The sequence below is a fragment of the Podarcis raffonei genome, chromosome 11, assembly GCF_027172205.1.
Source record: "Podarcis raffonei isolate rPodRaf1 chromosome 11, rPodRaf1.pri, whole genome shotgun sequence".
NCBI lineage: Eukaryota > Metazoa > Chordata > Lepidosauria > Squamata > Lacertidae > Podarcis > Podarcis raffonei.
The window spans coordinates 23405664-23433074 of NC_070612.1; the positions used below are offsets into that span (position 1 = coordinate 23405664).

Here is a 27411-nt window from a genome sequence, read left to right on the forward strand (position 1 = left end):
AAATTATGGCTTTGCAGATTGCCAGTTCACAATAGTAGGGGTTGTTATGACTTGATCAGTGTGAAATGCCCCCAAACCCTCTTTTCAAGTAACACATTAGCATACATAACTGGCAGTCCTTATCTTGAAAGTATTATGATTTGTGATCCTTGAAACAAAAAAAAGTGAACAAAGAAAAGAACGCAAGAGATGTTAATTTCCTAAGCAATTTGTTATTTAGGAAAATGCTCTTGTACATCCAACCAGAGTGTCAATCTCATTTTGTTTGAATTTGAGTTTCACGAAGGACTACAAAAGTATGTACAGTATAATACTTATTAGATGAAAACCCTCATAAGAAAATTGGCTATACTTGTGTGCTATCCAGGGATATAAATGGGAAAACTGTTTCTAGAGAGCCATTGTGATGGTATAGATAGCGTTGTACTTGGATGGGGAGGCTTTGCTGAAATCCTGCTCAGCCATGGAGCTCCCTGGATAACTCAGAGAGAGAGAGAGAGAGAGAGAGAGAGAGAGAGAATGAGAATGTGTTTGTCAGAGTCTTGACCAATTTATAGGGTCGTTGTGAGAATAGAATAGGTTAATCCCTATATTTGACTTACCATACTCAGAAGAACAGTGGATTAGCATATGTGCTGGAAAATTAATTATACTACACTGAAACCAGATTAGGGGAAGCTGCTTCATTAATTTAAAAATAATTGACCAAACTTTTGTATGTTGAATGCTTTCTGTAAATTGCAAGAAGACACTTTTAACTGTGTTGTACAAAACTGGGAACCTGACTGTTATTGTCACAAATACTTGTAAATATTTAGGACTTCATATATTGTGTATTAAATGCTATTTTTAAAATGCTACATCTTCCAAATAGCTAATCTTAAGGACAGCTTTTAGAGGATATACTCTTCTGTGTTCTTTGTACACAGCTTCACTTTCTTTTGAAAAAAAGAAATTAAATAGGAGGGCTTAAATTGGGTTAAAGAAGAAAGAAATGCATCCTGACTTCTCTGTCTAACTGAATGTTCTTGGAGGCTGTTGAAAAGAAATAGGAGTTCATCCCACATGGCCTACATTCATAAAGCAATTTGGGAGTGCCAAAAATGCCCTGAAATTAAGCTAGGGAGTGGAGGATTACAATAAAATGTTGCAGTGTATCCCTGATATGTAGGTTATCTGAGCCAGATGCTTAGGGGGAGAGTTCTGAAAAAAAGCAAAGGTCCCTGCTCTAATTTAGGACTTCATGGGCACTTTCTTAGTTTTTAAAAACATTTTGAAGTGCAACCAGACTGCATGCAAGTCAGTGGGTCATGGAAGGTTCTGGATCCAATTGGATGCTTCATTTAGTCATGGAGGAGGTTTGAGGGGCAAACTGAGTAGAGTCACCTTCGATGCAAGCTGACCAGTATGGGTGATGTTTGGCACATATGTGTGATGTTTGACTGGGCATCTAAACCAGTCTGAGCTTTTCACATCTGACCCACAATATTAGCAGTAAAGTGCACTGCAGGGTTGTTGAACTTCAGCAACGTATTCTCATTACTACATTGGAAAGTGTTTAGAATAAAAGCTTTGAGGAACAAAAGGGACTTCTTCAAACATACTTGAAATGGTAGGTGCTTTGTCTCAAAGTGTGTTGTGCTTTTTGCTTTGATATTTTAGATGTAGATAGTGAGCTGCTGAAGAAACCACATGGTTAGAAAGATGAAAGGAAGGGAAGTTTAAACTACACCAAGATTTGCCACTTGAAACTGTTATAAAGAGTAGATTCACTTGCCTGCTTAGGGGAAAGTTAAGAATTAAGATGGAGCAAACAATATCATTCAAATATTTCCATAGATAGACAGCATAAACAGGGAGCTGTTGCATTGTTCAAAGACGGATGTCAAAGCTGTTTCTGTGTTTGGAAATACTAGGGAACCGGGACTTAGCTCTTGTGCACTGGAATTGTCTGTCACTAAAATACTGGATTCTTGTATTAGCTTTGATTAAACCCAAGAATTGAAATGTGGGATGCTTGATGCGCTATTTGTAGTAGTGATTTCTACATGTATGCTCAAACCAGGAAGTTCCCACAGCTGCCATAATGGGGCCCCACTTGTATTACTGAATGTTATGTTAGCTGTAATTCCTCCATGACACATGCATTATTAGAAAATATAATTATGCAGGTTGACTGAACTATTGCTATGGGAAGTGTAACTTTGGAGTTCCAGGCATGTGTGAAAAATCTCTAACATAACATCACTATTATAATTACTTGCATTTAGATTAACAACTTTGCAAGGTGGCTTAAGGGCTTCAGTAGTCTGCATATGCTTTTTCCTGGCCTTATATTGCATGTTGACACACTCAGCATTGCAAAATTAAAAATCTAGCAGGCTTGACTTATAATATAAAATTTTAAAGTAGTTCATTGAACTGGTTGTGTGTGAATAATTTTGTCTGGCAGCATTATTTTGGTAATAGAAGCTTCTATATATTCCAAGAACTTAGAATCACAGAAGTGTAGAGTTGGAAGGGATCCCAAAGGTCATCTAGTCCAACTCCTTGCAATGCAGGAATCTCAGCTAAAGCATCCATGACCATCTAGCCTCTACTTAAAAACATTCAAGGAAGGAGAGTCCATAGCCTCCCAAGGGAGTCTGTTCCACTGTCGAACAGCTCTTACTTTCATAATGTTCTTCCTGATGTTTAGTCGGAATCTTCTTTCTTGTAACTTAAAGCCATTGGTTTGGGCCCTACCCTCCAGAGCAGGAGAGAACAAGCCTGCTTCGTCTTCCATGTGACAGCCCTTGAGATATTTGAAGATGCCTATCATCTCTCCTCTCAGTCTCCTCCTTCCCAGGCTAACCATACCCAATTCCATCAAGCATTGCTCTTAAGGCTTAGTTTCCAGACCCTTGATCATCTTGGTCACCCTCTTCTGCACACGTTCCAGCTTGTCCATATCCTTCTTAAATTGTGACACCCAGAACTGGACACAGTACTTCAGGTATGGTCTGACCAAGGCAGAAGAGAGTGCTACTATTACTTTATTGATCGGGAAACTATACTTCTCTTGATGCAGCCTAGAATAGCATTAGCTCTCTTTTTTTGTCGCTGCATCATACTCATGTTAAGCTTGTGGTTAACCAAGACCCCTAGATCCTTTTCACATGTACTGTTAGTAATCCAGGTGTCTCACATGTTACACTGGTGCAGCTGGTTAATCTGTGCATAATTGTGTAACCTTACATTTGCTCCTTTTAAATTTATTTTGTTTGTTTGGACCCAGTTCTCCAATCTGTTAATGTAATCCTGAATCCCAGTTCTGTATCCTGCAGCGTTAGCTACCGTTCCCAGTTTGGTGTCATCTGCAAATTTGATGAACATCCCCTCCATTCCTTCATCCAAGTAGTTTATAAAGACGTTGAACAATAACCCCACATGTCACTTTTTTCCAGGATGATGAGGCACAGTTAGTGAGCACTTGGGTTCAGTCAGTCAACCAGCTACAAATCCACCTAACAGTTACCTTTTTCATCCACCTATTTATTTATGTTACTTATTAAAATATTTATAGACCACAGTTCCCTAAAAATCCAGCATGCAAAATTACAAGGAGGACAATAAAAACGTCAATAAAAAGTGTCAATAAAAACATCAACTTTATTTGGTTTCAGTCCACCATATTTTTTAGACTGCATTATAGTGTTAACAATCTGGCTCCTCTGTTGCAAGCTGCAAGTGGCAAAGAAATAATGAAACCTTATTAGTCTGCAGAAATGTGTATCCAAAAGAAGCTAGTGTTTGTGGCCTTTTGCATTCTTTAAATGTCAAATTCTCCTTAGGCTGAAGAGGCACAATTTCCTTCTACAGTTACTCCAGCTGTTTGTGAGTGCAGTAGTCTTATTAAATTAAATTCTCTTTGAGTGTACATATTATAGAATATCTATTTGCATTTACAGTTTGCATAAAGTTTGTTTGCAATAGATGATTATACAGTGGGTTGCACTGAATCATTCTAAAATAATAAAATGGATGAATATTTTCTTTTGTCCCTGAATATGAACAAGCAATGATTGCATACTGGATTAATTACCATTTGGATTGCAAATGAATAATAGGGCTCTGATTAATCAAAATTGCCAACTGACTGCTTTCAGAGACCTGCATATCTTCTCTATTCTGTTTTTGCCTCTTACACATTATTCCTACTTATGGCCATCTCCATTAAAGATAGATTGGGCCAGTGACTGTGAATGAATAGATGACACAAGGAAGAATATATGCATAAATGCCCAAAATATCATTGGAACGAATGTTTGCTGGAATTACCAGACTTTGGTTGCTTGAGACTGCCTTACTCCTTACATACGCAGTAGGTTTTTCTTTTTGGAAGTTCCTAAAACATGAAACCCAGTCCATTGCACATTGGAGCAGGGCTTCAGTGTGGCTACCCCTGATTTGCATAACATTGTTTCTGCTGAGATATGACATGTGCCCACTATTAGTGGTTTCCAGAAACTACACTATATATATATTGTTTTCACAGTGTTTTCCAGCTTTATTTATTTAGGTGTCGGTCTTCAGTGTTTTGTATCGTGTTAAAACCTATTTTTGTTTTTATTGTGTGATTGGCACTTCATGAAAGGCAATTCATAAACTAATTATGAATGAATATATATTCAAGTCCAAAGGCATTTAAAGTGATCAGCAACCCTTTGAATTCTGCCTGGAAATGGACCAGTAGCAAGCACAGTTGTGAGAGCTGTTCTTTATAACCAAGCTCAGTTTTCTGCATTGTGGGCTAAATTAAGTTTTCAAGAAGTCTTCACAACCCCTCCTACATATAACACATTTTCGTTGTTTAATCTGAAGGTTTTCAGGACATGAATGACACTGACTAGGCTATCTCTGTCTTAGGAGGACCTCGCAGCTGATAGAAGGTGCAGCATGTAATAGGTGACACTTTAGCTCCCTTAAACTGCAACTTTGTTCTCCTGGGCAAGGGGAGTCCTGTCCAGAACAGGTTCAACAGCACCTCCCTGGGGAGATTAACTTGCCACCCAAAAATACCACGATCTTTTCTGCATTTATCTTCAGTTTACTAGTGTTCATTGCACATCTCATATGCTTGATTGAGTACTTGAACTGCCTAACCTGAATATGATGAGAAGGAGTAGAGCTGAGTGTCATCAGCATGCCGATAATACTCTACTGCAGATTTCCATGCAATCTCAGTTAGATTTCATGTATGTGCTAAAGAGCACAGGATATGAGATTAAACTCTGTGGAACTCCATAGCATAAATGTCATGGATCCAAACTGTAATCTCTCAAATGGACCTCTGGAATTGGCTACCCAAGGAGTCTCCTCAGTCCAGATGCCCTATCTAGTAGGATACTATGATCAATGGCATCAGATTGCCAAGTGTTCTAGGAAAATGATCAGGGTAGTGTGCCCACTGTCCTTCCCTTGGCAAAGTTATTCCATCTTGGCAACCAAGTCTGTGCTGAAACCTGAGCCTAAAACCAGGTAATCAGTTTATACCAAGAATGTCTGGAGTTGCATAGTAACTACACATTCAAGCCCCTTTCCCAAGACTTTTGACAAAGTCCCCCATTATATTATTGTGGAGAAGCTGGTAAAATGTGGGCTGGATGAGATAACTGTTAGGTGGATTTGTAGCTGGTCGACTTACTGAACCCAAACAGTGCTCACTGATGGTTCCTAAGAATCCTGGGGAAAAAATGACAAGTGGAGTGCTGCACATGGCCACAGGGTTCTGTCCTGGGCCCGTTGTTGTTCAGCCAGATAGAGATGTCAGCCACCAACCTGGCACCCAGAGATCTCCAGGTCGTCCCAGTTGGATGTGCGCTTGGATACCCAAGCTAAATGAAGAACCCTCCCCCTTTACGTAGCAACTAGAACTCTCTGTACACTCATGTGTCATCTGTTGACAGTGTCTGCAGTTTTAAAACCCCTGTTTGTGTGTCTGGGAATTGGTGTGGTTCCTTTTGCTTCTGCAGTTCAAGAGCAGCTTGCTGTTGCAGCCAAGGGTTCTTTCTGGTTTTGATGTTCTTCCTGGATCCTTAGTTTTCTTGCTGATGGCAGAAGCAATGCCTTCTCTACATATTGCAACTTGTATTGCCTGTACTTTAAAATTATTATTGGACATTATCATATTGTCCTCAGTCAAATGCAAGTGTTTTCAGTAAACTAAATAGGTTTTTAAAGAAGAATTTATTTAAAACACACGCTTCTATTATTGACATCATATAATTAATACTGCACAGAAGTTGAATCACATCCATTATATGTGGTCTGTCTACCAACATAAACAACATATGCCAGCATAAAACAAATCTCCCATTAAAGAAATAGTTATAATTTCCAGGTGCTCTTGGAGGAAACTGATTTTCTAGATCCATTTCATTTGGGGTTTAGGACCAGGCTTAGCACAGACGCTGCTTTGGTTAACTGGTCACCTGATGACATCTGTTGAGAGAAACGGGGGAAATGTATCCTTGTTAATTTTCCTCATTAATTCTCAACAGCTTTCAATGCTATCGACCATGATCTCCTTCTGGAGTGGCTGTCCAAGTTAGGGGTGGGTGCCACTTCTTTGCAGTGGTTCCGGTCCTACTTGTATTATCAATTCCAGAGAGTGGTGCTTGGGGAGTGCTGTTAGGCCCCATGCAGCCTTCAATGTGCGGTTTCTCAGGGTTCTATTTTATCCTTCATGCTGTTTAATATCTGCATTGAACTGCTGAGTGAGGTCATCCAGAGTCTAGGAGTACATTATCAGCAAAATGCTGAAGACACACATGTAGTTTGAATGTGGGTGAAACGTTGCAAATATTAACTAAAACAGGCAATAGCAATTGGGCAATAGGAACTGAACTTTACAAGTTAAATAGATTCAAATCTTTTGATGCATAATTTACTCTTTCTCACGTTAACTGCTAAGCACATTTGAAACTAGCTGGTAGAAGATAATCTGTGATGGGGCCTTCTCAACAGTGCACTGAGGTTTGGAACTTCCAGGAATTTTCAGTCCCTCTCCTTAGGTGGATTTCTGACAGAGGCAAATGCATAGCTCTCTCAAAATACTTTTTATTTTCTCTGAGCCAAAATAATGTATTTCCTCAGTTCCTTTGCTAGGTGCTTTTCTGCTGGGAACTTGGATTCTTCTGTTAACAGCTATATAATTTGCTGTACATTGTTTAAATATATATGTTTAAATGTTTGCTGCCCTGAGGATCCTTTTGCTCCAAATATTTGATTAAAAGGTATTTTCTATGACTGGTGTACAGTAAGCCTGCAACTTATGTTCATTTAACTTTTGCACGTTCAGCTTTATGCACGTGGCAATCCCCCCCCCCCGAAAAAATAATAAAGAGGGTGGACACCTGGGAAAAAAGACTTTGACAATTCCACCTGGCTTTGAACCCAATATGCTTTGGCTATACGTGATTTTTGCTTTAGGCGTGATCCCTGGAACATAACTCCCACATACTTTGTGGGTTTACTATACTTCTGTTCCTTTTAATTTTAAAGCTGTGTGAGCACAGCCCATGTCTATTTTTTAAATACTAAAAGTTTTGCTCATGTGACTATTTTCTGTCTTCCCCTTTGTTAAGAATCTGGAACTATTTATCTGACTAGTTCATCTGAATGAGTATTTTTACTTAGCGCATAGGGAATAAAACACAATTAAACAGCATGGCTCTTTTAAACTGACACAAAATAGTATGGGGATGAAGCTGCTATTTAATTTTTTTTTTACTATAGATCCATTAAATACTTGCATGGTACAGCTTACAAGACAAAGTTGCTTCCTTGTCTAGGTTTTGTTTAAAAACTTCCTCAACAGGTGTATGTATCTAAATATAGAAATCCTATAGAAATATAGAAAGAAAATATAGAAATCCTATGAAAGGCCATGGACCCACCGACTAAGTCAGCCAGGAGCTGCATCTGATCCGAAGTGTAGTAGCCAGAGCCAAAAGTGGGTAGTGGTAACAGGATTGCTTCCTTTCTGCCCCCCTTCCTCTCACTAGTCACACACAGGAGATGGCAGTCAGGATAGCCGCAAGGCTCCTCCCTCCCTTTACTACGTGGACTAAGCGAAAACCACGCTTTAGGAAAAAGCATCACTGAACATACTCTTGCTTGCTCTAACAGTATGGTGTCTGCAAGGAACAGCAAATTAGGTGAAGTTTGGCTTGCACTTGCTCCTGTTTCCAAAACATTTTTCCCCCCAGATGCCACCCAATTTGCTTTCCCATTTTTCTGTTCCTTTTCTGCCCATTCCTTTCACTTTCAGTGCTCCCATCAGGCCTCTGCCAGCGAGCAGCCAGTTTGTCCCCCAGTGCTATCCATCCCTTGGTCCACAATATAATTTTCCTATCTTTTCTCCCACCCATTCCACCCTTCACTGCTTTCCTGCTTAGCTCCCCCAGGCAACCAGTCAGCTTGCCCCTTCAGGCTTGGCCACTCCCTTACTGCAGCCTGTTCTTTGGCCCACAGCATAATTTTCATGCCCAAACTGCTCGTTTCCTTTCTTTCCTTCTTGTTTATTCCTCTCTTCCTCAGAGTACACATATGGGAACCTGGGCATGGCAGACAAGAAGGGGCAGAGCCAGCCGAGTGGGCCACATCCCAGCTAAAAGCTTTGTCTCCTGCAAATAGGGACAAGCCTAGATAGGATTTTCTATTTAAGTCAATTCCATCAGGTCTGGGCTTTGCCTGGGTTCAATTGCTTACCTATCTATTATGTGGTTAATTCTTAATTCCAGAATTAAGATTGCTGGAAGAAATATCAACAACCTCAGATATGCAGATGACACAACTTTGATGGCAGAAAGTGAGGAGGAATTGAAAAACCTCTTAATGAGGGTGAAAGAGGATAGTGCAAAATATGGACTGAAGCTCAACATCAAAAAAACTAAGATCATGGCCACTGGTCCCATCACATCCTGGTAAATAGAAGGGGAAGTAATGGAGACTGTGACAGATTTTCCAGGCAAATAGAAGGGGAAGAAATGGAGGCAGTGACAGATTTTACCTTCTTGGGCTCCATGATCACTGCAGATGGTGACAGCAGGCACAAAATTAAAAGACACCTGCTTCTTGGGAGAAAAGCGATGACAAACCTAGACAGCATCTTAAAAAGCAGAGACATCTCCTTGCTAACAAAAATCCGTATAGTTAAACCTATGGTTTTCCCTGTAGTGATGTATGGAAGTGAGAGCTGGACCATAAAAAAGGCTGATTGCCGAAGAATTGATGCTTTTGAATTGTGGTGCTGGAGGAGACTCTTGAGAGTCCCATGGACTGCAAGAAGATCAAACGTATCCATTCTTAAGAAAATCAGTCCTGAGTGCTCACTGGAAGGACAGATCATGAAGCTGAGGCTCCAATACTTTGGCCACCTCATGAGAAGAGAAGACTCCCTGGAAAAGACCCTGATGTTGGGAAAGATTGAGGTCACAAGGAGAAGGGGATGACAGAGGACGAGATGGTTGGACAGTGTTCTTGAAACTACCAACATGAATTTGACAAAACTCTGGAAGGCAGTGGAAGACAGGGGTGCCTGGCGTGCTCTGGTCCATGGGGTCACGAAGAGTCGGACATGACTAAACGACTGAACAGTAACAACAACAACTATTATTATGTGCTTGGCACTTTATTTATTTAACATAACTCCGTTTTGCAACAAGATCGTAGACAAATGTGAATAACATGAAAGATGTTACATTGCCAAATGAAACTTAAAGACCTTGAAGCTGTGTTCTCACTTGTATCCAGTAGTGATGTTGCTTTCTGTCTGCTGCCTTTGTTTTGGCGCTGAAGTTCAGATATTCAGAAATTGACTGCTTGCATACTTGGATGAACGTGCAATTTGAATCTGAGCATTTTGAATCTGCAACATTGAAGGTCATTCTTGGTTTCAGATAGACAAGCCGGTAATTCCCACCTCCATTTAAATAACTGTTATATTTTGTGTAAACAAGAGCAGATTGGATTTACTGTCACATGAGAAGAAGCTAGTTTCTGTTGGCCTTTTTTTAGAGAGAGAGAGAGAGAGAGAGAGAGAGAGAGAGAACAAGTAAAGATTGTGAAGCTTTCACTGCTAGAGTACATTGTTAATAAATGCTTGTCCAAGTACTTTTTTATATCGGCTGAGAAGTCAACAGTGGACATGAGAACACACGGAAGAATGTGGTTGAGTCTTCGGCTGCCTTAGTATCCTTTTTGCAAAGGATTTTCATGGTGTAGTATATCAGATCTCATAGAAATACAGCTGTAATTTTATTTTAGTTTGCAGTGGAAGAATATCTAGCATATTCTTTCTAGTTATATTGATGCTAATCCTAATATTTCAGCAATTCTTCCCCCAATAGTAAAATGTGTCTATTATGTGTAGATGCACTGAGTACCCAGGTCAAGGAAGGAATGGATTCCTTTATATATTAGGATGAGAGATACAGGGAAATATTATCTTTTTTAAAGATTCCAGAAGCAAATTTTGTGGATATGATTTTCTTTTTGAGCCTTCAGCCTGAAAAGAATCAAGTGGCGTAAAGGGGATGCAGAGGAAAGAGGAGGAAGTTATGTTGTAGCCAGTGTTAGAAAATCTAGGAACCAAATGGCTCCTGGGACCTGGGGGTTGCGGGCACCAAAACAGAATATCTAGTCGCTATTTGGGGTGGGGGTGTCGGCAACACTTTTATTATTTTCATAAGCATGAACTAATACACAATTCACATAAGTGACACATTGTTAATATCACATTTTAAACAGAAATTGTTAATGCATCTTTAATTTGGTGTTTACAATAAAAATATTGGTACAATACTTCAGTTTTCAAAACACTCTTTATTGTTAAACTCCTTAGCATATTGTCTATCCTTAACATATACTTTGAGGCTTCAAAGTACATACATTTCAGTAATCCTTGAGTGTCAGCCAGGTGCAAAAAAAGGGCACCCAGACTTTTTGAGCTGCTTGCAAATAGAGAATCTTCAGGTGCAAAGTGTGCCTGGCTTCCTGCTAATTTTGAACCCCGGTTGCAGCACCTGTGAACCAATATGTAACATTTGTTTATCTCGGACAAGTGTGGATATTGATGCTGTCTCAGCACCATTGCTTTCAATAGAATGTTCCTTTGGATGCACATCCAGAATGTGGATGAGGATTTGCATCCACATTCTGGAGACATTCTAGATGCACATCCCACTGAAAGCAGTGCCGCTGTCATAGGAGACATCCATACTCAGGTGCATATTTGAATGCACATCTGTTTCCCCCCTGCAGTTACTGATCTAGCCGTATGTATGTGTGTGTGTGTATATATATATATATATATATATATATATATATATGGGGGGAAGCTAGCTTCCATACCTATATCTCCTTAGTATAAAGTAAATGGTGAAGATGGAGAATGAAAAGAAGAAACATCTTTGTCTTTGTCCTTCTTTCCCCTCTGATTAATAGTGTGTATGCATCTATCCATCTATCTAATATCTATATATAAAGGGCACACATGGAGTTGGGGGGGAATGTAACAGAAGGTTCAAGCAAATACAGAATCATTCTTGAACTTTTTGGGTGGTCGGGGAACATTGCAGCATTTAATATTTTAATATATATTGCTGTACCCCAACTGGTTGCTCACAGTTAAAAATGGCAAGCTGTTTTGTGTCCCAGAGTTGTGAAACAGTAACAAGAATGTCGCTCATGATTTGCTTTTGCCATTTAGTAAGGTGTGTGTGTGTGTGTTTGTTCATCTATAAACTAAAATTTGTATATAAATGGGTAGGTGCATTTGAGGATGTTTTTTGTGCAATCATTAATCTCAAGACTACAGAGCATCAGTGATGATGGATGCTGACAATGATTGCTGCTGTGGTTGATTATGGGGTTTTTAAACTTCAACTGATGTAGTCTATACAAACAGTGACTTTCATCATGACTATGGTAGTTTATAATAGTAGTATGGACAAACATGGAATATAAATTGCTTCTATATTTGGCAGAGGAGCAACTGATACTTAAGTACATTAACTAGTTCATTTTAAGTAGTTTATACTTTTTGAGTGGCAAGAGAATTCCATTTTCAGATGTGCAGGAAGATTGTTATTAGCTTAGGAGTGGGTTTAATTAGAGTCACCGTTTTTAATCATGGTCTTGTTGCTTCTGTTAATCTTACCCACCCACCATCCTAAAGTCCCGGGGCAGGTTACAGCAATTAAAGCAGAGTGTTAAAAACAGTTTAAAATAACTTAAAATCACATGCACAATTCATGTCAAAGGTTGTTCAGAAACTTCCTGTGATTGCAGCCCCATGTCTTAAGAACCATGTGTTTATTATCAGGCTATGGTAGGTCAGTAGCTTGAGGTAATTCTTTTTTTTTTTTAAAGGTCTACTAAAACAGCTTTTCTTTCATGCTTGATGTTTTGTATTTGGAGTAGATGCATTCCAAATAACGGGGTAGCAGAATGTCTGCATTATCAGTTTAAGAGGTTTTCATCTGTTGCTGAAATCAACCGTTTAGCAATTACAGGGGGAGTAAAATATGGTGGTTCAAGGGTTAAGCATGCCACTGTGTTTATTGACAATCACATTTATGGCCTCTGCTTTTTCTTTACTGTAGTCGTGACATGGAGAATAAAGAAACCCTCAGGGGGCTGCAGAAAATGGATGACCGCCCAGAAGAGCGCATGATCAGGGAGAAACTCAAGGCAACATGTATGCCTGCTTGGAAGCATGAATGGCTTGAAAGGAGGAGTAGGAGAGGCCCTGTGGTAAGTAATGCTCCAGAAAAAGGCACTGGCTTTTATGCTTTTAAAAAGCCTGATTGCTGATTCTTGTACCACAGAACCTTAGTGTTAACATCTGGGTATCTCTTGTCTTGTAATTCCTCTTGATTAATTTCTGTGGATTGCTGATTGCGAAGCTTTAAATTCCTAACAATGTACAAGTCTACTGCAGTCAACTCCAACTTACTGTACATTTGTATTGCTCAAAATAACTACAACACTGCCCTCTATCGTTAGCATTTTAAATTTACTCTCTTGGAGGGGGGAAAAAACACATATTCATATTCCTAGCCAGCAAGCGTAAAAAAATAAGGATCTGGCAAAGGTGGCGGAACTATTTTTAAAAAATATTTTGTGTACTAACATCCTGGTCAGGCAGTACACAATGAGAAGAGCAAAGGTGAGGCCTTACCTGCAAGTTTTATAATGTGCAGAAAGGAATAGGAAAGTGGGCTGTGCAGTGGAAGAAGAGAGATACCCACCACTTTTAACAGACATTCCACAAAAATATGGTTTGATAAATATGGCAGTTATATAAAGAACTGTTTTATTAGTAAACAGCCAAGAAGGATTTGGACTTACATTTCTCATACTGCAACTCACCCTAACTATATGGCAAACTTCTTTTCCAAAACTGTGTGATATCACTTTTCACGCAGTTGCAAAAGAAAAGCTTTTTCAAGCTTTGAGGCACTTCAGAGTCCTTTTAAAAAAAAGTTGTTTGTTTACCCAGTAGTGAAGGTTACAGTATACTTCTTTCCAGGTATTCAGACCTTGGTTACCAAGACTACCAATCCTCCATGTTGGATCTGGCAGGTTTTCATTTTGCCAGGTGAACATCATCTGCCTGAAGCACACGTTCTTTTGACTTGAAATAGAATCTCATAAGCACTGAGAATAAACTGACAGGTTTTGGTGTGAATCCAGTAAATATTTGTATACCCAGAACTTCACTGTGAATCTTTTCTTTTCTTTTAAGAAGACCTTTAGGTAACCATAAATCACTTCATATCTTTCTTGAAAAGGTAGTAAAACCAATACCGATAAAAGGTGATGGCTGTGAAGCAAACAAAGCAGCAACGGAGCCTGTTTCTGAGGGACAAACAAGTGCTACTTCACCTACTCAGAAGGGGAGGCGGAGCCCTTCTCCTAGCAGTTCCTCTTCATCCTCATCTAGGGCGGTTAAATCGGAATCACCAGGTGTAAGAAGGAAAAGGTTATCTCCTGTGCCTGTAAGTTAAAAGCTCTTATGCATGGGTTGGCAAACTAAGGCAAAGCAGCAACTAAGGCCCGGGGGCCGAATCCGGCCCAATTGCCTTCTGGATCCGGCCTGTGGATGGTCCGGGAATTGTCGCGTGGATCTGATTCTGATCATTCGGGCTGCTCCATTCCCCCCCACACACACCGCGGCGGTGCCTCCTCCCCCCTCCTCCTGGCTTCTCCCCGCCCTGCCTAAAGGAGGAAGGGGGCTGGGCTTTGTTGGTGCCAGCCCCTCTCCGGAGCCCTTTTGCACGCCGCTCATCATCCTGCTGCCGCCCCCTGCCGCTCACAAGACACAGGAGCCGTGGTTGGCTGAGCGCCCCTCTCAAGCGGCCATTTAAAGCAGCCCCTCTCCAGAGCCCTTTTGCATGCTGCTCACCGTCCCTCATTCCCCCCCCCCAAATTATAGTCCGGCCCCCCACAAGGTCTGAGGGACAGTGGACCGGCCCCCTGCTGAAAAAATTTGCCAACCCCTTCTCTTATGTGACAGGGTATATATAGCCTTTTGCCATGATATTTCCAGTATGTCTTCTCCTGTCTATCCATTTTGGTAAGCAGAGGAGATCCTGCTTGCAGGTCTTGGCACCAGCTTAGGTTCAGTTGGCAGCAACTACATAGATGCTGGGATTTCCTACCCAAGAAGCTCAGGCTTCATCCCTGATACTGTAGTGCATTATTGAAGTCCATTTTGTTCCAGCAGATTTTGGAGCAATGGATGTTTTGATCTGACTCCTTTAGTTACATTTCTGTGTCATTGACTGTTTTACCTGCTATCTTGTGTCTATTGCTGCTACTACATTTAAGTCTCTACAGGTGTCTTCATTCTGAACATGAAGGGGATGGCGTGGGTTTAAAAAGTAGTAGCCATAATTTGAATAACATCTGAGAATACTAGCATAGAAATTTTTATTTTCTGCAATTGTTTGGAAGTGATGGTATCATTTCTGTACTATCAAAATATGGTGGGTAACTAGTAGATCACAAGTTCTTCCTTTACAACTTAACAGATATGACAGACACAGTGGGCAATGTAAAACATTTCTATATTGGGAGAGTGGAGGTTGAATTCCTTTGGCAACGTTATTGGAAGCTAATTGAAATAAATTGGTTATAAGTTTCAGAGTGGACGAATAACACCACCACGAAGAGCTCCATCTCCAGATGGCTTCTCACCATATAGTCCTGAAGAAACAAATCGGCGGGTCAACAAGGTCATGAGGGCCAGATTGTACCTCTTACAGCAGATAGGACCGAATTCTTTCTTGATAGGAGGAGACAGCCCAGACAATAAATATAGGGTATTCATTGGTCCTCAGGTATGAATTGCATAGACCCAGTTTTATTTTTAATTATAAAGTACACTAATTTGAGAATATTAGAAGATTGAGAAGAAGTTGTAATTACAATTTTATTTTCAATAGCACACTGTAGTACTATTTTCTAGTGTGTGTGTGTTAATTTCTACTTGTAATGAGTAAGCATTAGAAGAAACACCAGCTAAGCATAAATAGTTGTATTAGCTTCAGGTTGGTTATATCTGAGAACAACATACATTGTTTGCTCTGCCATAAATCATCCATCAGCCCATGGAAGGATAGCTGTCAGAAATAAACCATGCTTATAACAGATTTGTTTTTGTAAACAGATTTGTATTTTCTAAATACAGAAGTATAATCCTAATAACTCCTTATTTAATATAGTAACTTGTGTCTTTTGAAAGAAAACAGTCATAATAAGCACACGAAAATCTTTGTTTACAGACCTGCAGCTGTGGGCGTGGAACATTTTGCATTCATCTCCTATTTGTTATGCTTCGTGTGTTTCAACTTGAATCTTCAGATCCAATGCTCTGGCGAAAAACCTTGAAGAACTTTGAGGTAGTGTTATCCTGTCTCTTCTATCATGGATATACAATGGTTACTGCAAATACATTAAAGCTGCTAAAATTTACTATTCAGAAATCACACTGTAGTGCTGTTTAAGTTTTGCTAGAGTTACTATGTTTCTGAGATTTCTGTTAATAGCCAACGATACTACAGTAACATCAAATAAGTTGTTATGGTTTACTGAAAATTCTCCACCAATAGCCCTCTACTTTAATAGCTGGAGGTTAGTGCTTGCTTAATAGAGTGGCCTACTAGGAGTGGGAAGTGGAATACCATGTTCCTTCTCCACAGCCCTTTCCTTCTTACCTTAACTGCATCAGTAATGATATTTAACAATTCTTAACATGGTTTCTTGATTTAGCTGATGTCAGTTGTGATGCATCTTGCAACCATGGTGGATAGCGATCGCAGAGTTTCTTAAACATCAATCACATGTGCTCCACCCTAAAAGTGGAGGCATGAAAATAAAGCACGTAAAATCAGGAACACACTTCAAGAGAATAGGACATCAATATCTTCCTGCAATTTCTTCTGTTCCTTCTCTGCTTCTACTTAGCAAAGTAGATAGATGCAGAAGCGCTGTTAGCTAATGTTAAATTGCAACACTTTGCTGGTTATGAAGGTGCATCCAGTAAGGATCTGGTCAAAATTCAGGATCTATGTCCACATGTCTTAAATGAAGTGGTTTTAATTTTTGAACGTGAGGTGTGATTTTAATTGTTTATAAGATGGATCCAACCATCCCCTCTTGGTGGTGGAGTAGGAAAATTTTTTTTGTTGTTCTGATATTACTGTGATTTCAATTGCAATTAAAACTTTATTTCAAACTGGACATCAGCTTCCAGGAATTAACAGCATAATAGCTACTGTTAATGTTTTCTTCTAATGTTAGGTTGAAAGTTTGTTCCAGAAATATCACAGTAGGCGTAGCTCAAGGATCAAAGCCCCATCTCGTAACACCATCCAGAAGTTTGTCTCACGCATGTCAAATTCTCATACATTGTCATCATCTAGTACGTCTACATCTAGTTCAGAAAACAGGTTAGTAATTCTTCTAAAGAAAATAAGTAGTGTTCTTCAAAATCTTCCCCTTTTCACAGGGAAAGTGTTGCTTTAATTTGTCACATGAATTTTATACAATTCCAAAAGGGTAGCTGTGTTAGTCTGTTGCAACAAAACCATTGCAAAAGACGCCTTGTTCTTTATATAGCGTGATCTAAGTTACAAAAGTTCTGGTATTTATTGTTTGAATGTTTGGGAACAGTATTTTTTGTGTTGGCTAGCCAAGTCTGCCAAAAAGCACGTTTTGAAATGGAAGTTTGTTGCCCTTTTGTTGCAGGATTATTTTTTGTTAAGAGCCTAGTATATATTAGTTGCTTTTTGAATGCACCAGTGACTCCTGAAACCTAGTGGGATCTTGAAGAGGATCTTTCACCTTTGGAAAGTGAAACTTCATTTTAAAATTGTGTGTAGCATCAGAATAATTAATTGGACAAGGGATTATCAACTTGTGGAATGAATCTGGTTTTACCTGGCCCCAGTAACCTTGCCAGATTTTAATCAAGCTAGAAATTTACTCTCAGGAGAAAAGAGAATATTTAAAAGTTCTTTGAAATCAAACTTTGGATCTAAAGAAGCACAAACAGAACTCTGTTCATGGTGCAGGCCCCCCCCCCACCTCACCGTAGTCCATTACAGTCCTCAGAAGATGCTCCCAAGGCTCAGGAGAACCTCCAGAACTGCAAGGGATGTGGCACAGTGCAAGGGGACACTGGAAATGGAGGACACCTTGCACAAGTAGAATTGCCTTTCCATTCATGCTAGGGATTCACATCTAATACTGTGCCAAAACACATGCCCTCTGTTACTGTGAATTCTTTGCTCCTTCATAACAAAGTCTTTATTTTTTGTGCCTAACCTTTCATTTTGGGACAATTTGTTGGAAACGTCTTCTTAAACAATGGGAATTTACATTTTGCTTTTTTTGGTATGAGAACATCTCCAGCTTAAATATGAAAAGTATATATTCACCCCTTAACTTGGGTGCTAGGCTTTTGTGGCTACTGTCCCCTCCCCACTCACCATCACTGTACATGACACTTCACTGAGTAGCATTAGTTTTTTAAAAAAGCAAATTCCTGCCCCCAAGATCTTAATGCAAACTGGAAACAGGGAAGTAGCTTCAGTTGGGGGTGAGGAGCAAGGGGCTAAAGCATAGGTCCTATCAGAAGTGTTGGGTTTGAAAGAATCAAGAGATGTTTGCCCTGGAAAGGGTAGCTGTTTTATGTAGAAATCACAAAGTGATTTTGTGTGTGAGTGATTCATCTAATGCAGGGGTGTGGAAATCTGAGGCTCTCCATTTGACCCCTGGGACTTTACCCTGGTTACATCAGCTGTGCTTTGCACCTTCCTTGAGTGTTTTTACTTTGGTGGAATGTTACCTTGAATTCGAATAATGCTTCTTGCTGGCATAAATGGAGGACAGAGCAAGGTCTACAAGTGTGTGTAAAAGTTAGCCTACTGTACACAAGGAACAATTACATCAATTGGTCTGCTCACTTTTGCCTCTGATCCTGCCTTCCATTGACATGTAGCCTCCAGAAGGGAATGCAGTCACTAGGATGAAAAAGTTTCCCCATTCCTATTTTAGTAAATCTGGCGATAGTAGAAATATTTACTGCGGATGATGAAATGCCTGGGACGCGGGTGGCGCTGTGGGTAAAACCTCAGTGCCTAGGACTTGCCGATTGTATGGTCGGCGGTTCGAATCCCCGCAGCGGGGTGAGCTCCCATCGTTCGGTCCCAGCTCCTGCCCACCTAGCAGTTCGAAAGCACTCTTAAGTGCAAGTAGATAAATAGGTACCGCTTTATAGCGGGAAGGTAACAGCGTTTCCGTGTGCTGCGCTGGTGCTGGCTCGCCAGCTGCAGCTTCGTCACGCTGGCCACGTGACCCGGAAGTGTCTTTGGACGGCGCCGGCTCAACGGCCTCTAGAGCGAGATGAGCACACAACCCTAGAGTCGGACACGACTGGCCCGTACGGGCAGGGGTACCTTTACCTTTATATGATGAAATGCAGTGAATTTTCTAAATATATGAGGAGTGGGAAGCATCCAGCTCCCTGGCCAGATGTGGCCTAAAATGTCATAAATTTGACCCCAAACCATGGCACCTTTCCCCTGTGGAACTCTTTATTGTGCAGCCAGTCATTGCAGAAAGCCCCTTTGCCAGCAAAGAGCTGGCAAGACTCCTTGTGCTGCATTTCCCAACCATCTGACAACCGGTTGGCTGTGGAGTGCTTGGAAAGCTCTGTGCAAGAGACTCTGGCAGGTGCTTAGGACAATCCATCCTGTCAAATCATCTGGCATTGCCTGTCAAAGTTGGCCCATGGGATGGGGACATATAACAATCTGGCCAATTGGGCCAAAGAGGTTCCCCACCTTTGGCATACATATATCAAATTCCTTTTTGGCCATATGTGTATGTAGTAACTAAACTAATGTTAACCTGTCTTCCTGGTTTTACTAGGTCCATAGTACTTGGGCTTGAAATGCAACTAGTCTTGGTAAATTATTCAGCTGCAAATCTTTTCTTAACTGTTGGGTCACCTTGGTGTATAACAAGAGTGGCTAGCCTGTGGCCTGCCAGATGTTGCAAAATTACCACCCCCATCATCTCTGACCATTAGTTGATGGGAGTAGTGGTGGGCTACAAATTAGCCTTCCCTGGTGCATACATTGGGTAGTTCTTTAGAAAATATGTTCTGTAGAATTCTGTTCTTACATTTTGACAACTTGTTAGCAGTATTATTTTGAAAGTAGTGTCATAGAGTATACATACTATTTTTAAGTTATATGTGTTATTTGTTAACTCGGATGATTATGTACCCATAAAAATCCACAGAAAACTATACAACCTCCATTTGTGCCAGTCATTTGGAGAGCAATATTCTTTATTGATAAATCATGTTCTACTTATCAGTCATGAGCTGAAATTTTATTCCTCCACATAGTGCCCAGATTTTGAGCTTTTTGTAACTGTTGGATTATAGAGAAAACAAATTCTGTGTACGTCAGAAATGGAATAGGCATATTTCCATTATCTGTATTACAGAGGGGGAGAAAAGTGATACTTTTAAACTTGTTATAGAAAGGTAGCCGTGTTGGTCTGCCATAGTCAAAACAAAAAATTTTTTTCCTTCCAGTAATAATAATAATAATAATAATAAATTTTATTTATATCCCGCCCTCCCCAGCCGAAGCTGGGCTCAGGGCGGCTAACAACAATAAAACAATACAAAAGTACAACACAAACAACACTCTAAAACCATTCATTATAAAATTAATTAAATTCAAGCCACTGGCCACCATTGGGCCAGAGCTCCGCGAAGATTGCCGAGGGAGGGAGTCAGGCTGTGCCCTGGCCAAAGGCCTGGCGGAACAGCTCTGTCTTGCAGGCCCTGCGGAAAGATGTCAAGTCCCGCAGGGCCCTAGTCTCTTGTGACAGAGTGTTCCACCAGATACCTGAAGAAGTGTGCATGCACACGAAAGCTCATACCAAGAACTAACTTAGTTGGTCTTTAAGGTGCTACTGGAAGGAAAAAAAAATTTTGTTTTGACTTTTAAACTTGGTAATCATTTTGCTTATGTAGAGAGTTCTTAAAAGGTTTGAGACTGTTGAACCGGACTTAAAGGTAGTTTTTCTAGGAATATCTGACTTAAGTGTTGGGTGACTTCAATATTGGCACTGACCAAATTGTAAGTTTCCCTTGTTTCGTTTTTAAAAACAAGACACTTGAATTAGCCACTAATTCAGTCTTAATATGGCACCAGTTCTTAATATTACCATAGAACCATAGCAAGTGCTTTCCCGTAGCTTCTTCACACGCCACTCCATTAACTTCTAGATGGGAAAACAATGTCATTTGCCCCACTTGTGTGGTTATTCCATCTAGATATTGCCAGAGTACTGTGGGAAGAAACCACAGGAATGCCATTCTGACACCACTACAGTAGCCTAAGTGTGGAATTAATAGTTTTTGTTTATTTGTTTGTTCATTGGCAAAACTTTTTATACCAGCAACATTTTTTTTTAAAAAATGGCTTTGACCAACATAATACACAATAAAATCACATTGATAAAAAATACAGGAATACATGAAAAGAAATCAGTAGATTAATATAGTACAGTGGTACCTCAGGTTACATACACTTCAGGTTAAAGACTCCGCTAACCCAGAAATAGTGCTTCAGGTTAAGAACTTTGCTTCAGGATGAGAACAGAAATCGGGCTCTTGCGGCGCGGCAGCAGCAGGAGGCCCCATTACCTAAAGTGGTGCTTCAGGTTAAGAACAGTTTCAGGTTAAGTACGGACCTCCGGAATGAATTAAGTACTTAACCTGAGGTACCACTGTACATGAGCATAGCTGGATCACCCCCAGGGAAAAAGCATGGGTGAACAGGTAAGTTTTAAGTAGGTGCCAGTACTATAAGAGCCTGCCTGATGATAATTGATAATTCTAAAGGGCAAGTGCTACAACACTAAAAGCCCTGAGCTGTAAGACAAACCTGTTTCTGAGATCAAAGCTATTAATATCCAGAGCCTCTTTACCAACATTTCCTACAGAATGATGTATCTGTTCTAGGACTTGCTATATAACCATAGGTAATAGTTTTCATTTTGATACACTGCAAAGTATGGCTTCAAGATAGAGATTCATCCATGGAAGGCTTTAGGCAAAAGGTGACTTTCCTGCCACCCCTCCCCACAGCAGTCCCCAACCCTCCGCGAAAATCTTATCCTAAGGGTCACCAGGCCAGGCTGAATGGAGTGGGTTGTGTAGGAGATTGAGGGGAAAGAGGGAGGTGATGGGAAGTTATGCTGAGGCACCTGAGGTTCTTCCAACCAGTCTTTCCATGACCCCCACTTCCTCCAAATCCCCCTGACCACACACACCCTTGATTCAGCAAACGCTAATGATAATTGTGGCTGCATGTTGGGGCAGCTGCTGCAGGAGAGGAAGGGGACACTTTCTGTCCACCCCATTTTGCTGGCTGCAGTTTGTCGACTTTTCCATGTTACTATTGTAACATACAGTTACTATTGTAACATACATTACTGAAGAGTAATATATAAAACATTACATCATGTACAACGTAGAGGCGATTTTGGTGTGGTAAAGGTAATATGTGAGCAAGCACTGGAATTTATTGCAAACAGTTGCACTGAAAGGTCAACTAGTCACTTGCAGAATGATAGAATGCACCCCAATAAATATATATTGGGACCGGTTTTTGCCCTGGAAAGAGGTATAGTAATGTAAATTAAAAGGATTACTCTTTAAATGTTGGTACATGTTCTTTTAAAAATAGTATCAAGGATGAAGAAGAACAGATGTGCCCCATTTGTTTGCTAGGCATGTTGGATGAAGAGAGCTTGACTGTCTGCGAAGATGGCTGCAGAAATAAACTTCACCACCACTGCATGTCAATATGTAAGTCACTTGTGATACTAAATACATGCCTGCATCACAGAAGTCAGTACTTCTACTTCAAATAATGAATATCAAAAGGGACATTTGATATTAAGGAATGAGAGTATGTATAAACTGGGATGTTAGAGGAGGAATCTAAGTGAAGTACTTTTCCTCATATAAATGTGAGGTAGTATTCCTCGGAATTTTAAGTATAAAGGATGATAAAAAGGTAAAGGTACCCCTGACAGTTAAGTCCAGTTGCAGATGACTCTGGGGTTGCGGCGCTCATCTTGCTCTGTAGGCCGAGGGAGCCAACGTTTGTCCACAGACAGCTTCCAGGTCATGTAGCCAGCATGGCAAACCAGAGCAGCGCACGGAAACGCTGTTTACCTTCCCACCAGAGCGGTACCTATTTATCTACTTGCACTTTGACGTGCTTTTGAACTGCTAGGTGGGCAGGAGCTGGGACTGAACAACGGGAGCTCACCCTGTCGTGGGGATTCAAACCACCGACCTTCTGATCAGCAAGCCCTAGGCTCAGTGGCTTAGACCACAGCGCCACCCACGTCCCTATATAAAGGTTGATAGAGGTACAGAAATGCATCTTGGTAGCTTTTGTGTCTTAAAAAAAACCTCCCTTACTATGAATGAAAGAGAAGAAAATTATAAATAAGAAAATTATTAACGTGTAGTTTTAACTGAGCTGATCAATCAGTTTCAAAGAATATTGTGATATTAGCCCAGAAACCTATAAAATGTCCAAAATCCAGAAGTAATAGGTCTTTAGTTTCTTGTCTCAACCAACCACAGGATTGGAGGCATAGATACATATATTTTTAAGTGGACAGGTATATAGAGCTGGTATAATTCACACAATACATTAAACATGTAGAAAATGTGGCAAATGCCACATTTGCTATAGAACTGAATATACAGTTTTCCATATAACTAGTTTTCCATAGACTTGTAAGTTCTGTAGATGTTTCCAAAAACTCAATAGCTTTATATTTTCTAAAATGTCCTTATCATACTAACGTCAGTATTATTTCTTTTTGTTACTGTTAAATTTTTTAGGGGCAGAGGAGTGTAGAAGAAACAGAGAGCCTCTTATATGCCCTCTTTGTAGATCTAAGTGGAGATCTCATGATTTCTATAGGTAAGGATGTGTTGTACTTGGATGTACTGGGTCTTCCATTGAGGAGTATAAATATTAAAATATCTCCAAGCTTGCAAACATCTACTTATGGAAACCGTTTCCCCCCCTTACAGCCATGAGTTGCCAAGCCCTGTAGAATCTCCTTCTGTTCTTCGTGTTGTCCAGCAGCAAACTCAGCAGCCTACAGCCGTCTCACCGAGGAGGAGTCAAGATAGTAATTTTAACCTTACTCATTATGGGGTCCAGCAAATCCCTTCTGCCTATAAAGACTTAGCTGAGCCATGGATACAGGTATACTAAATTTCTAAAGGAAACATTAATTAAACTAGCTGCTGGGTATTTTTCTGTTTCTTGATTCCGTTTTATGTCACATAGCACAAACAGGATGGCACCGCTACTGGTTAAGTTGTGTTATATTCCCTGCACACTTGTATGTGCAGGTGTCAGGTTTGCATTCTGTGATAGGAGAGGACTTTTTCGGTGTTAGTTCCCTGACTTTGAAAAAAGATTACCATATTTATTGTGTGCATATTGATGTACACCAGCCTGATATTTTATGAGATGGTGGTATATGAATGCTTCCAAACAAAAATAAACAGTAATGAATGGAGAAGTTAACTGACACTTCATTACATCTCCCTTGTTTTGCAGCTGCTCTGATAGTAGCAGCCTTGAAGAATGCAACACGCTCTTCCCTGTGCTACTCCAAGTTCAGATGGGAGAGCATTTTTCAGTATGAATACTTGAGATCATCATACATGTACTTGTCTGTCTTTTAGGTGTTTGGAATGGAATTAGTTGGCTGCTTGTTTTCTCGAAACTGGAATGTACGTGAGATGGCCCTTAGACGTCTCTCCCATGATGTTAGTGGTGCTCTATTATTGGCTAACGGTGAAAGCACTGGAAATTCTGGAAGCAGTGGTGGCAGCACCACAAGTGCTGGAACTCTAGGAGCAGCTATTGGGTCATCACAAACCAGTATCTCAGGAGATGTGGAGTCCTGCTGTAGTGTCCTTTCCATGGTGTGTGCCGATCCCGTCTACAAAGTCTACGTTGCTGCTTTAGTAAGTAGCTTCTTTACGAATATTGAAATTTCAAGATCATTGTTACAGTTTAGAGATGGAAACCACTATTTATGCTGTTGCCAAAGATGTAGAATTTGTGATGACAGCAGAACGACTCCCAAATTGTTGGTTTTTTGGTACGCTCAAAAGAAACTAATGGCCATGGTCCCATTTACTATACTTATAGCTACCCATTTCATACATTCACTGGAATTTAGAGCTTGAATAGCACAAACAACTTCAGTCTGTGTTTTCTTTCCTCCTGTGTTTTTTAAAGGGAGGTAAATCATGTAAACAGTTTCCTGGTACAAACCTGTATATGCATGGAATTTTTTGATTCTCACAGGAGCTTATGTGTATGGTGAAAGGAAGGAACTTAAGCTGTTCCATCACATCTGCTCCCAGCGAATGTATGAACTGGGGCTTATTTAGGGAAGAATTCAACACAGCGCTATGGCAATTGTTCCATCCATGCAAGTATTTCAGCTTGCCAGATAGAACGATCCCATGCAGTATCCGAAGCGTCTTGTGGCATTAGTACAGTTTTTATTATTCTTATTCTTATTATTAGAATTTATATACCTCCCTATACACGGAGGTCTCACAGAAAAGATCAACATAAAAAAATCACTATATATATATATATATATATATATATATATATATATATATAATCAAAATAAAAACAGCAACCCGTTATTGAGACCCATTGCCAAATGGTTCCGTTGAAAGGCCAGGGTGTGAATGTTCAGATAAAATCCATGCATGGATATCTATGCTTCGGCATGTATGGAGAAATACATGTTTGAAAAATACAGTGTCTCAAATTAGGACACCCAGTGTAGATTACTGAAGCTTCCATTCCAGGTTCCATATACAAGTGTAAGATAACAGCTACTTCACCCAATTTACTTCTAGTAATATTTAGTTCTTGGTTAAGCCAGTAGGAAGCAGATCACACAAAAAAATTCTAAAAAGCCCAGAGTAACAAGAGTCTGGCTTTCAGCAGAGGTGATAGGTTGCTTCTGCTAAATAGAGCTTATCAGTTTTCTCTGGAATGTCCTCAAAAAGGACTTTAGATTATGAGGATGATGCATAGTGTGGTCATCCTTTATTATCTGTTTCTATCTGGCCTATCACACTGGACTTCCTTCTTTATACTGTACTAAATAAAACATGTAAAGCAAAGTCTCTGGCATCTGGAAGGCTAATAAATTTGTAGGAAAACATGGATTTTGCTTTCTTACAAAATTTGCCTCTTGTCTACAAAATTGTATCCTGCAATTGATTAGTCTGTTGCAGCAAAGTTTAGAGTGCATTTTAGTATCCAATGACTAATTCTTGTTATTCTTTTAGAACATATGAAGTGCCTGTATAAGGTTTTTTGTGGTTTTTTTTGCTTTTTAAAACACTCCCTCCCTGCTTTTTCTAGAAAACATTAAGAGCCATGCTGGTATATACACCCTGTCATAGTCTGGCAGAGAGGGTAAAATTGCAACAACTTCTGAAGCCAGTTGTGGAAACTATATTGGTGAAATGCGCAGATGCTAACAGGTATAGTGTTTGGTCTATTCAAACTTTTTACAAATCTGTATTTTAAAAAGCTTCATAAAAGATTAAGGAAAATTCATGTAAAAACAAATTTTTGGCTGTTTGTTGATTTATGGTCTGTATTTGAAGTTATTTTGGCCTGGAACATAAAATTGGTTATACCGTAAAAAATACTCACCAGCAACTCTTTGAATATTATCTAGGTATTATTATAGCTGGAAAATGTTACTCTTAAATTGATACATTGGATTTCATTTTTCTGGAAAGTGTAAATGCTCAGATTTTTCAAAAAATTAGGATATAATTTTCTTGTCATAGTTGGTTGTGTGCATTATCAGATGTGTCATAATGTTGCACAGTGGATGCACAGCACATCATAAAAGATCTGTGTACTGTCCCACATATGGGTCAGCACATGTACAGGCAAAATCTATTCTCTTATCTTTCCAACCTCTAAAGTACTCAGAGAGAGTGTGTGTCTGGGCTCTCTTGGATAACAGGTTGCCTTTCAATTGTTTTTTTCCTCTGTGGGTCTAAGCGACCATCAGATGCTCACCAAATAACTGAGTTCTTAATAAGCCAGCAGTGAGCACTAGCTGCCTTGAAATGGTTGGTTTTGCCTAAGTCAGAGCAGTTTGTTAAGAAAGCAAAAAAGTTTCCACTGACTTAGCATACAAACTAGATCACATAGTACTACAGAAATAAGTCCTACAGAAACTTCAAGAAATTGTATGAATTCCAAAACTGATGCCCTAGACCAGTGATGGCCAAACTTGACCCTCCAACTGTTTTGGGACTACAACTCCCATCATCCCTAGCTAACAGGACCAGAGGTCAGGGATGATGGGAACTGTAGTCCCAAAACAGCTAGAGGGCCAAGTTTGACCATCACTGATCTAGACCAAAAATCTGTCAGCATGGACAAAGGGAAACCTCTGGCATCTAGAGCACCAGTTTTGGAAGTTGAAGGTGATAGAGCCAACAGAAACTTGAGACAGCCCCACTAAAGTATCCATTTAATCGATTACCAGACCTTCAGTATTGAGGGTATGCATCAGAACTCGCACAGCTAGCTCTGAGGGAAAGCTGGACAGTTTAGACTGAGTTTAAACAGATACCACCTTAAACCAAGGATGAATAAATAGCCTTAATCCCAGATTTGGGGTGGCACTGCCATCCAACCAATCCATGGGAGAACAGTGGGG

At 40.0% G+C, this 27411-nt stretch overlaps 1 protein-coding gene across 2 annotated transcripts in view; it reads left to right on the plus strand.

Annotated features, from left to right (window-relative positions):
* The window catches only part of MAP3K1 (mitogen-activated protein kinase kinase kinase 1), a 61227-nt gene that overhangs the window by 20392 nt on the left and 13424 nt on the right, over positions 1 to 27411 (plus strand). Inside the window, exons 2-11 of one of the 2 annotated variants that reach the window (XM_053408568.1) lie at positions 12651 to 12801; positions 13842 to 14048; positions 15198 to 15392; positions 15837 to 15953; positions 16855 to 17003; positions 22332 to 22453; positions 23510 to 23591; positions 23705 to 23882; positions 24371 to 24655; positions 26088 to 26209. In XM_053408568.1, the coding sequence (XP_053264543.1) occupies positions 12651 to 12801; positions 13842 to 14048; positions 15198 to 15392; positions 15837 to 15953; positions 16855 to 17003; positions 22332 to 22453; positions 23510 to 23591; positions 23705 to 23882; positions 24371 to 24655; positions 26088 to 26209 (1608 nt within the window). Of the gene's footprint in view, positions 1 to 12650; positions 12802 to 13841; positions 14049 to 15191; positions 15393 to 15836; positions 15954 to 16854; positions 17004 to 22331; positions 22454 to 23509; positions 23592 to 23704; positions 23883 to 24370; positions 24656 to 26087; positions 26210 to 27411 lie in introns of both variants that reach the window. The other variant, XM_053408567.1, reaches the window with a different exon arrangement.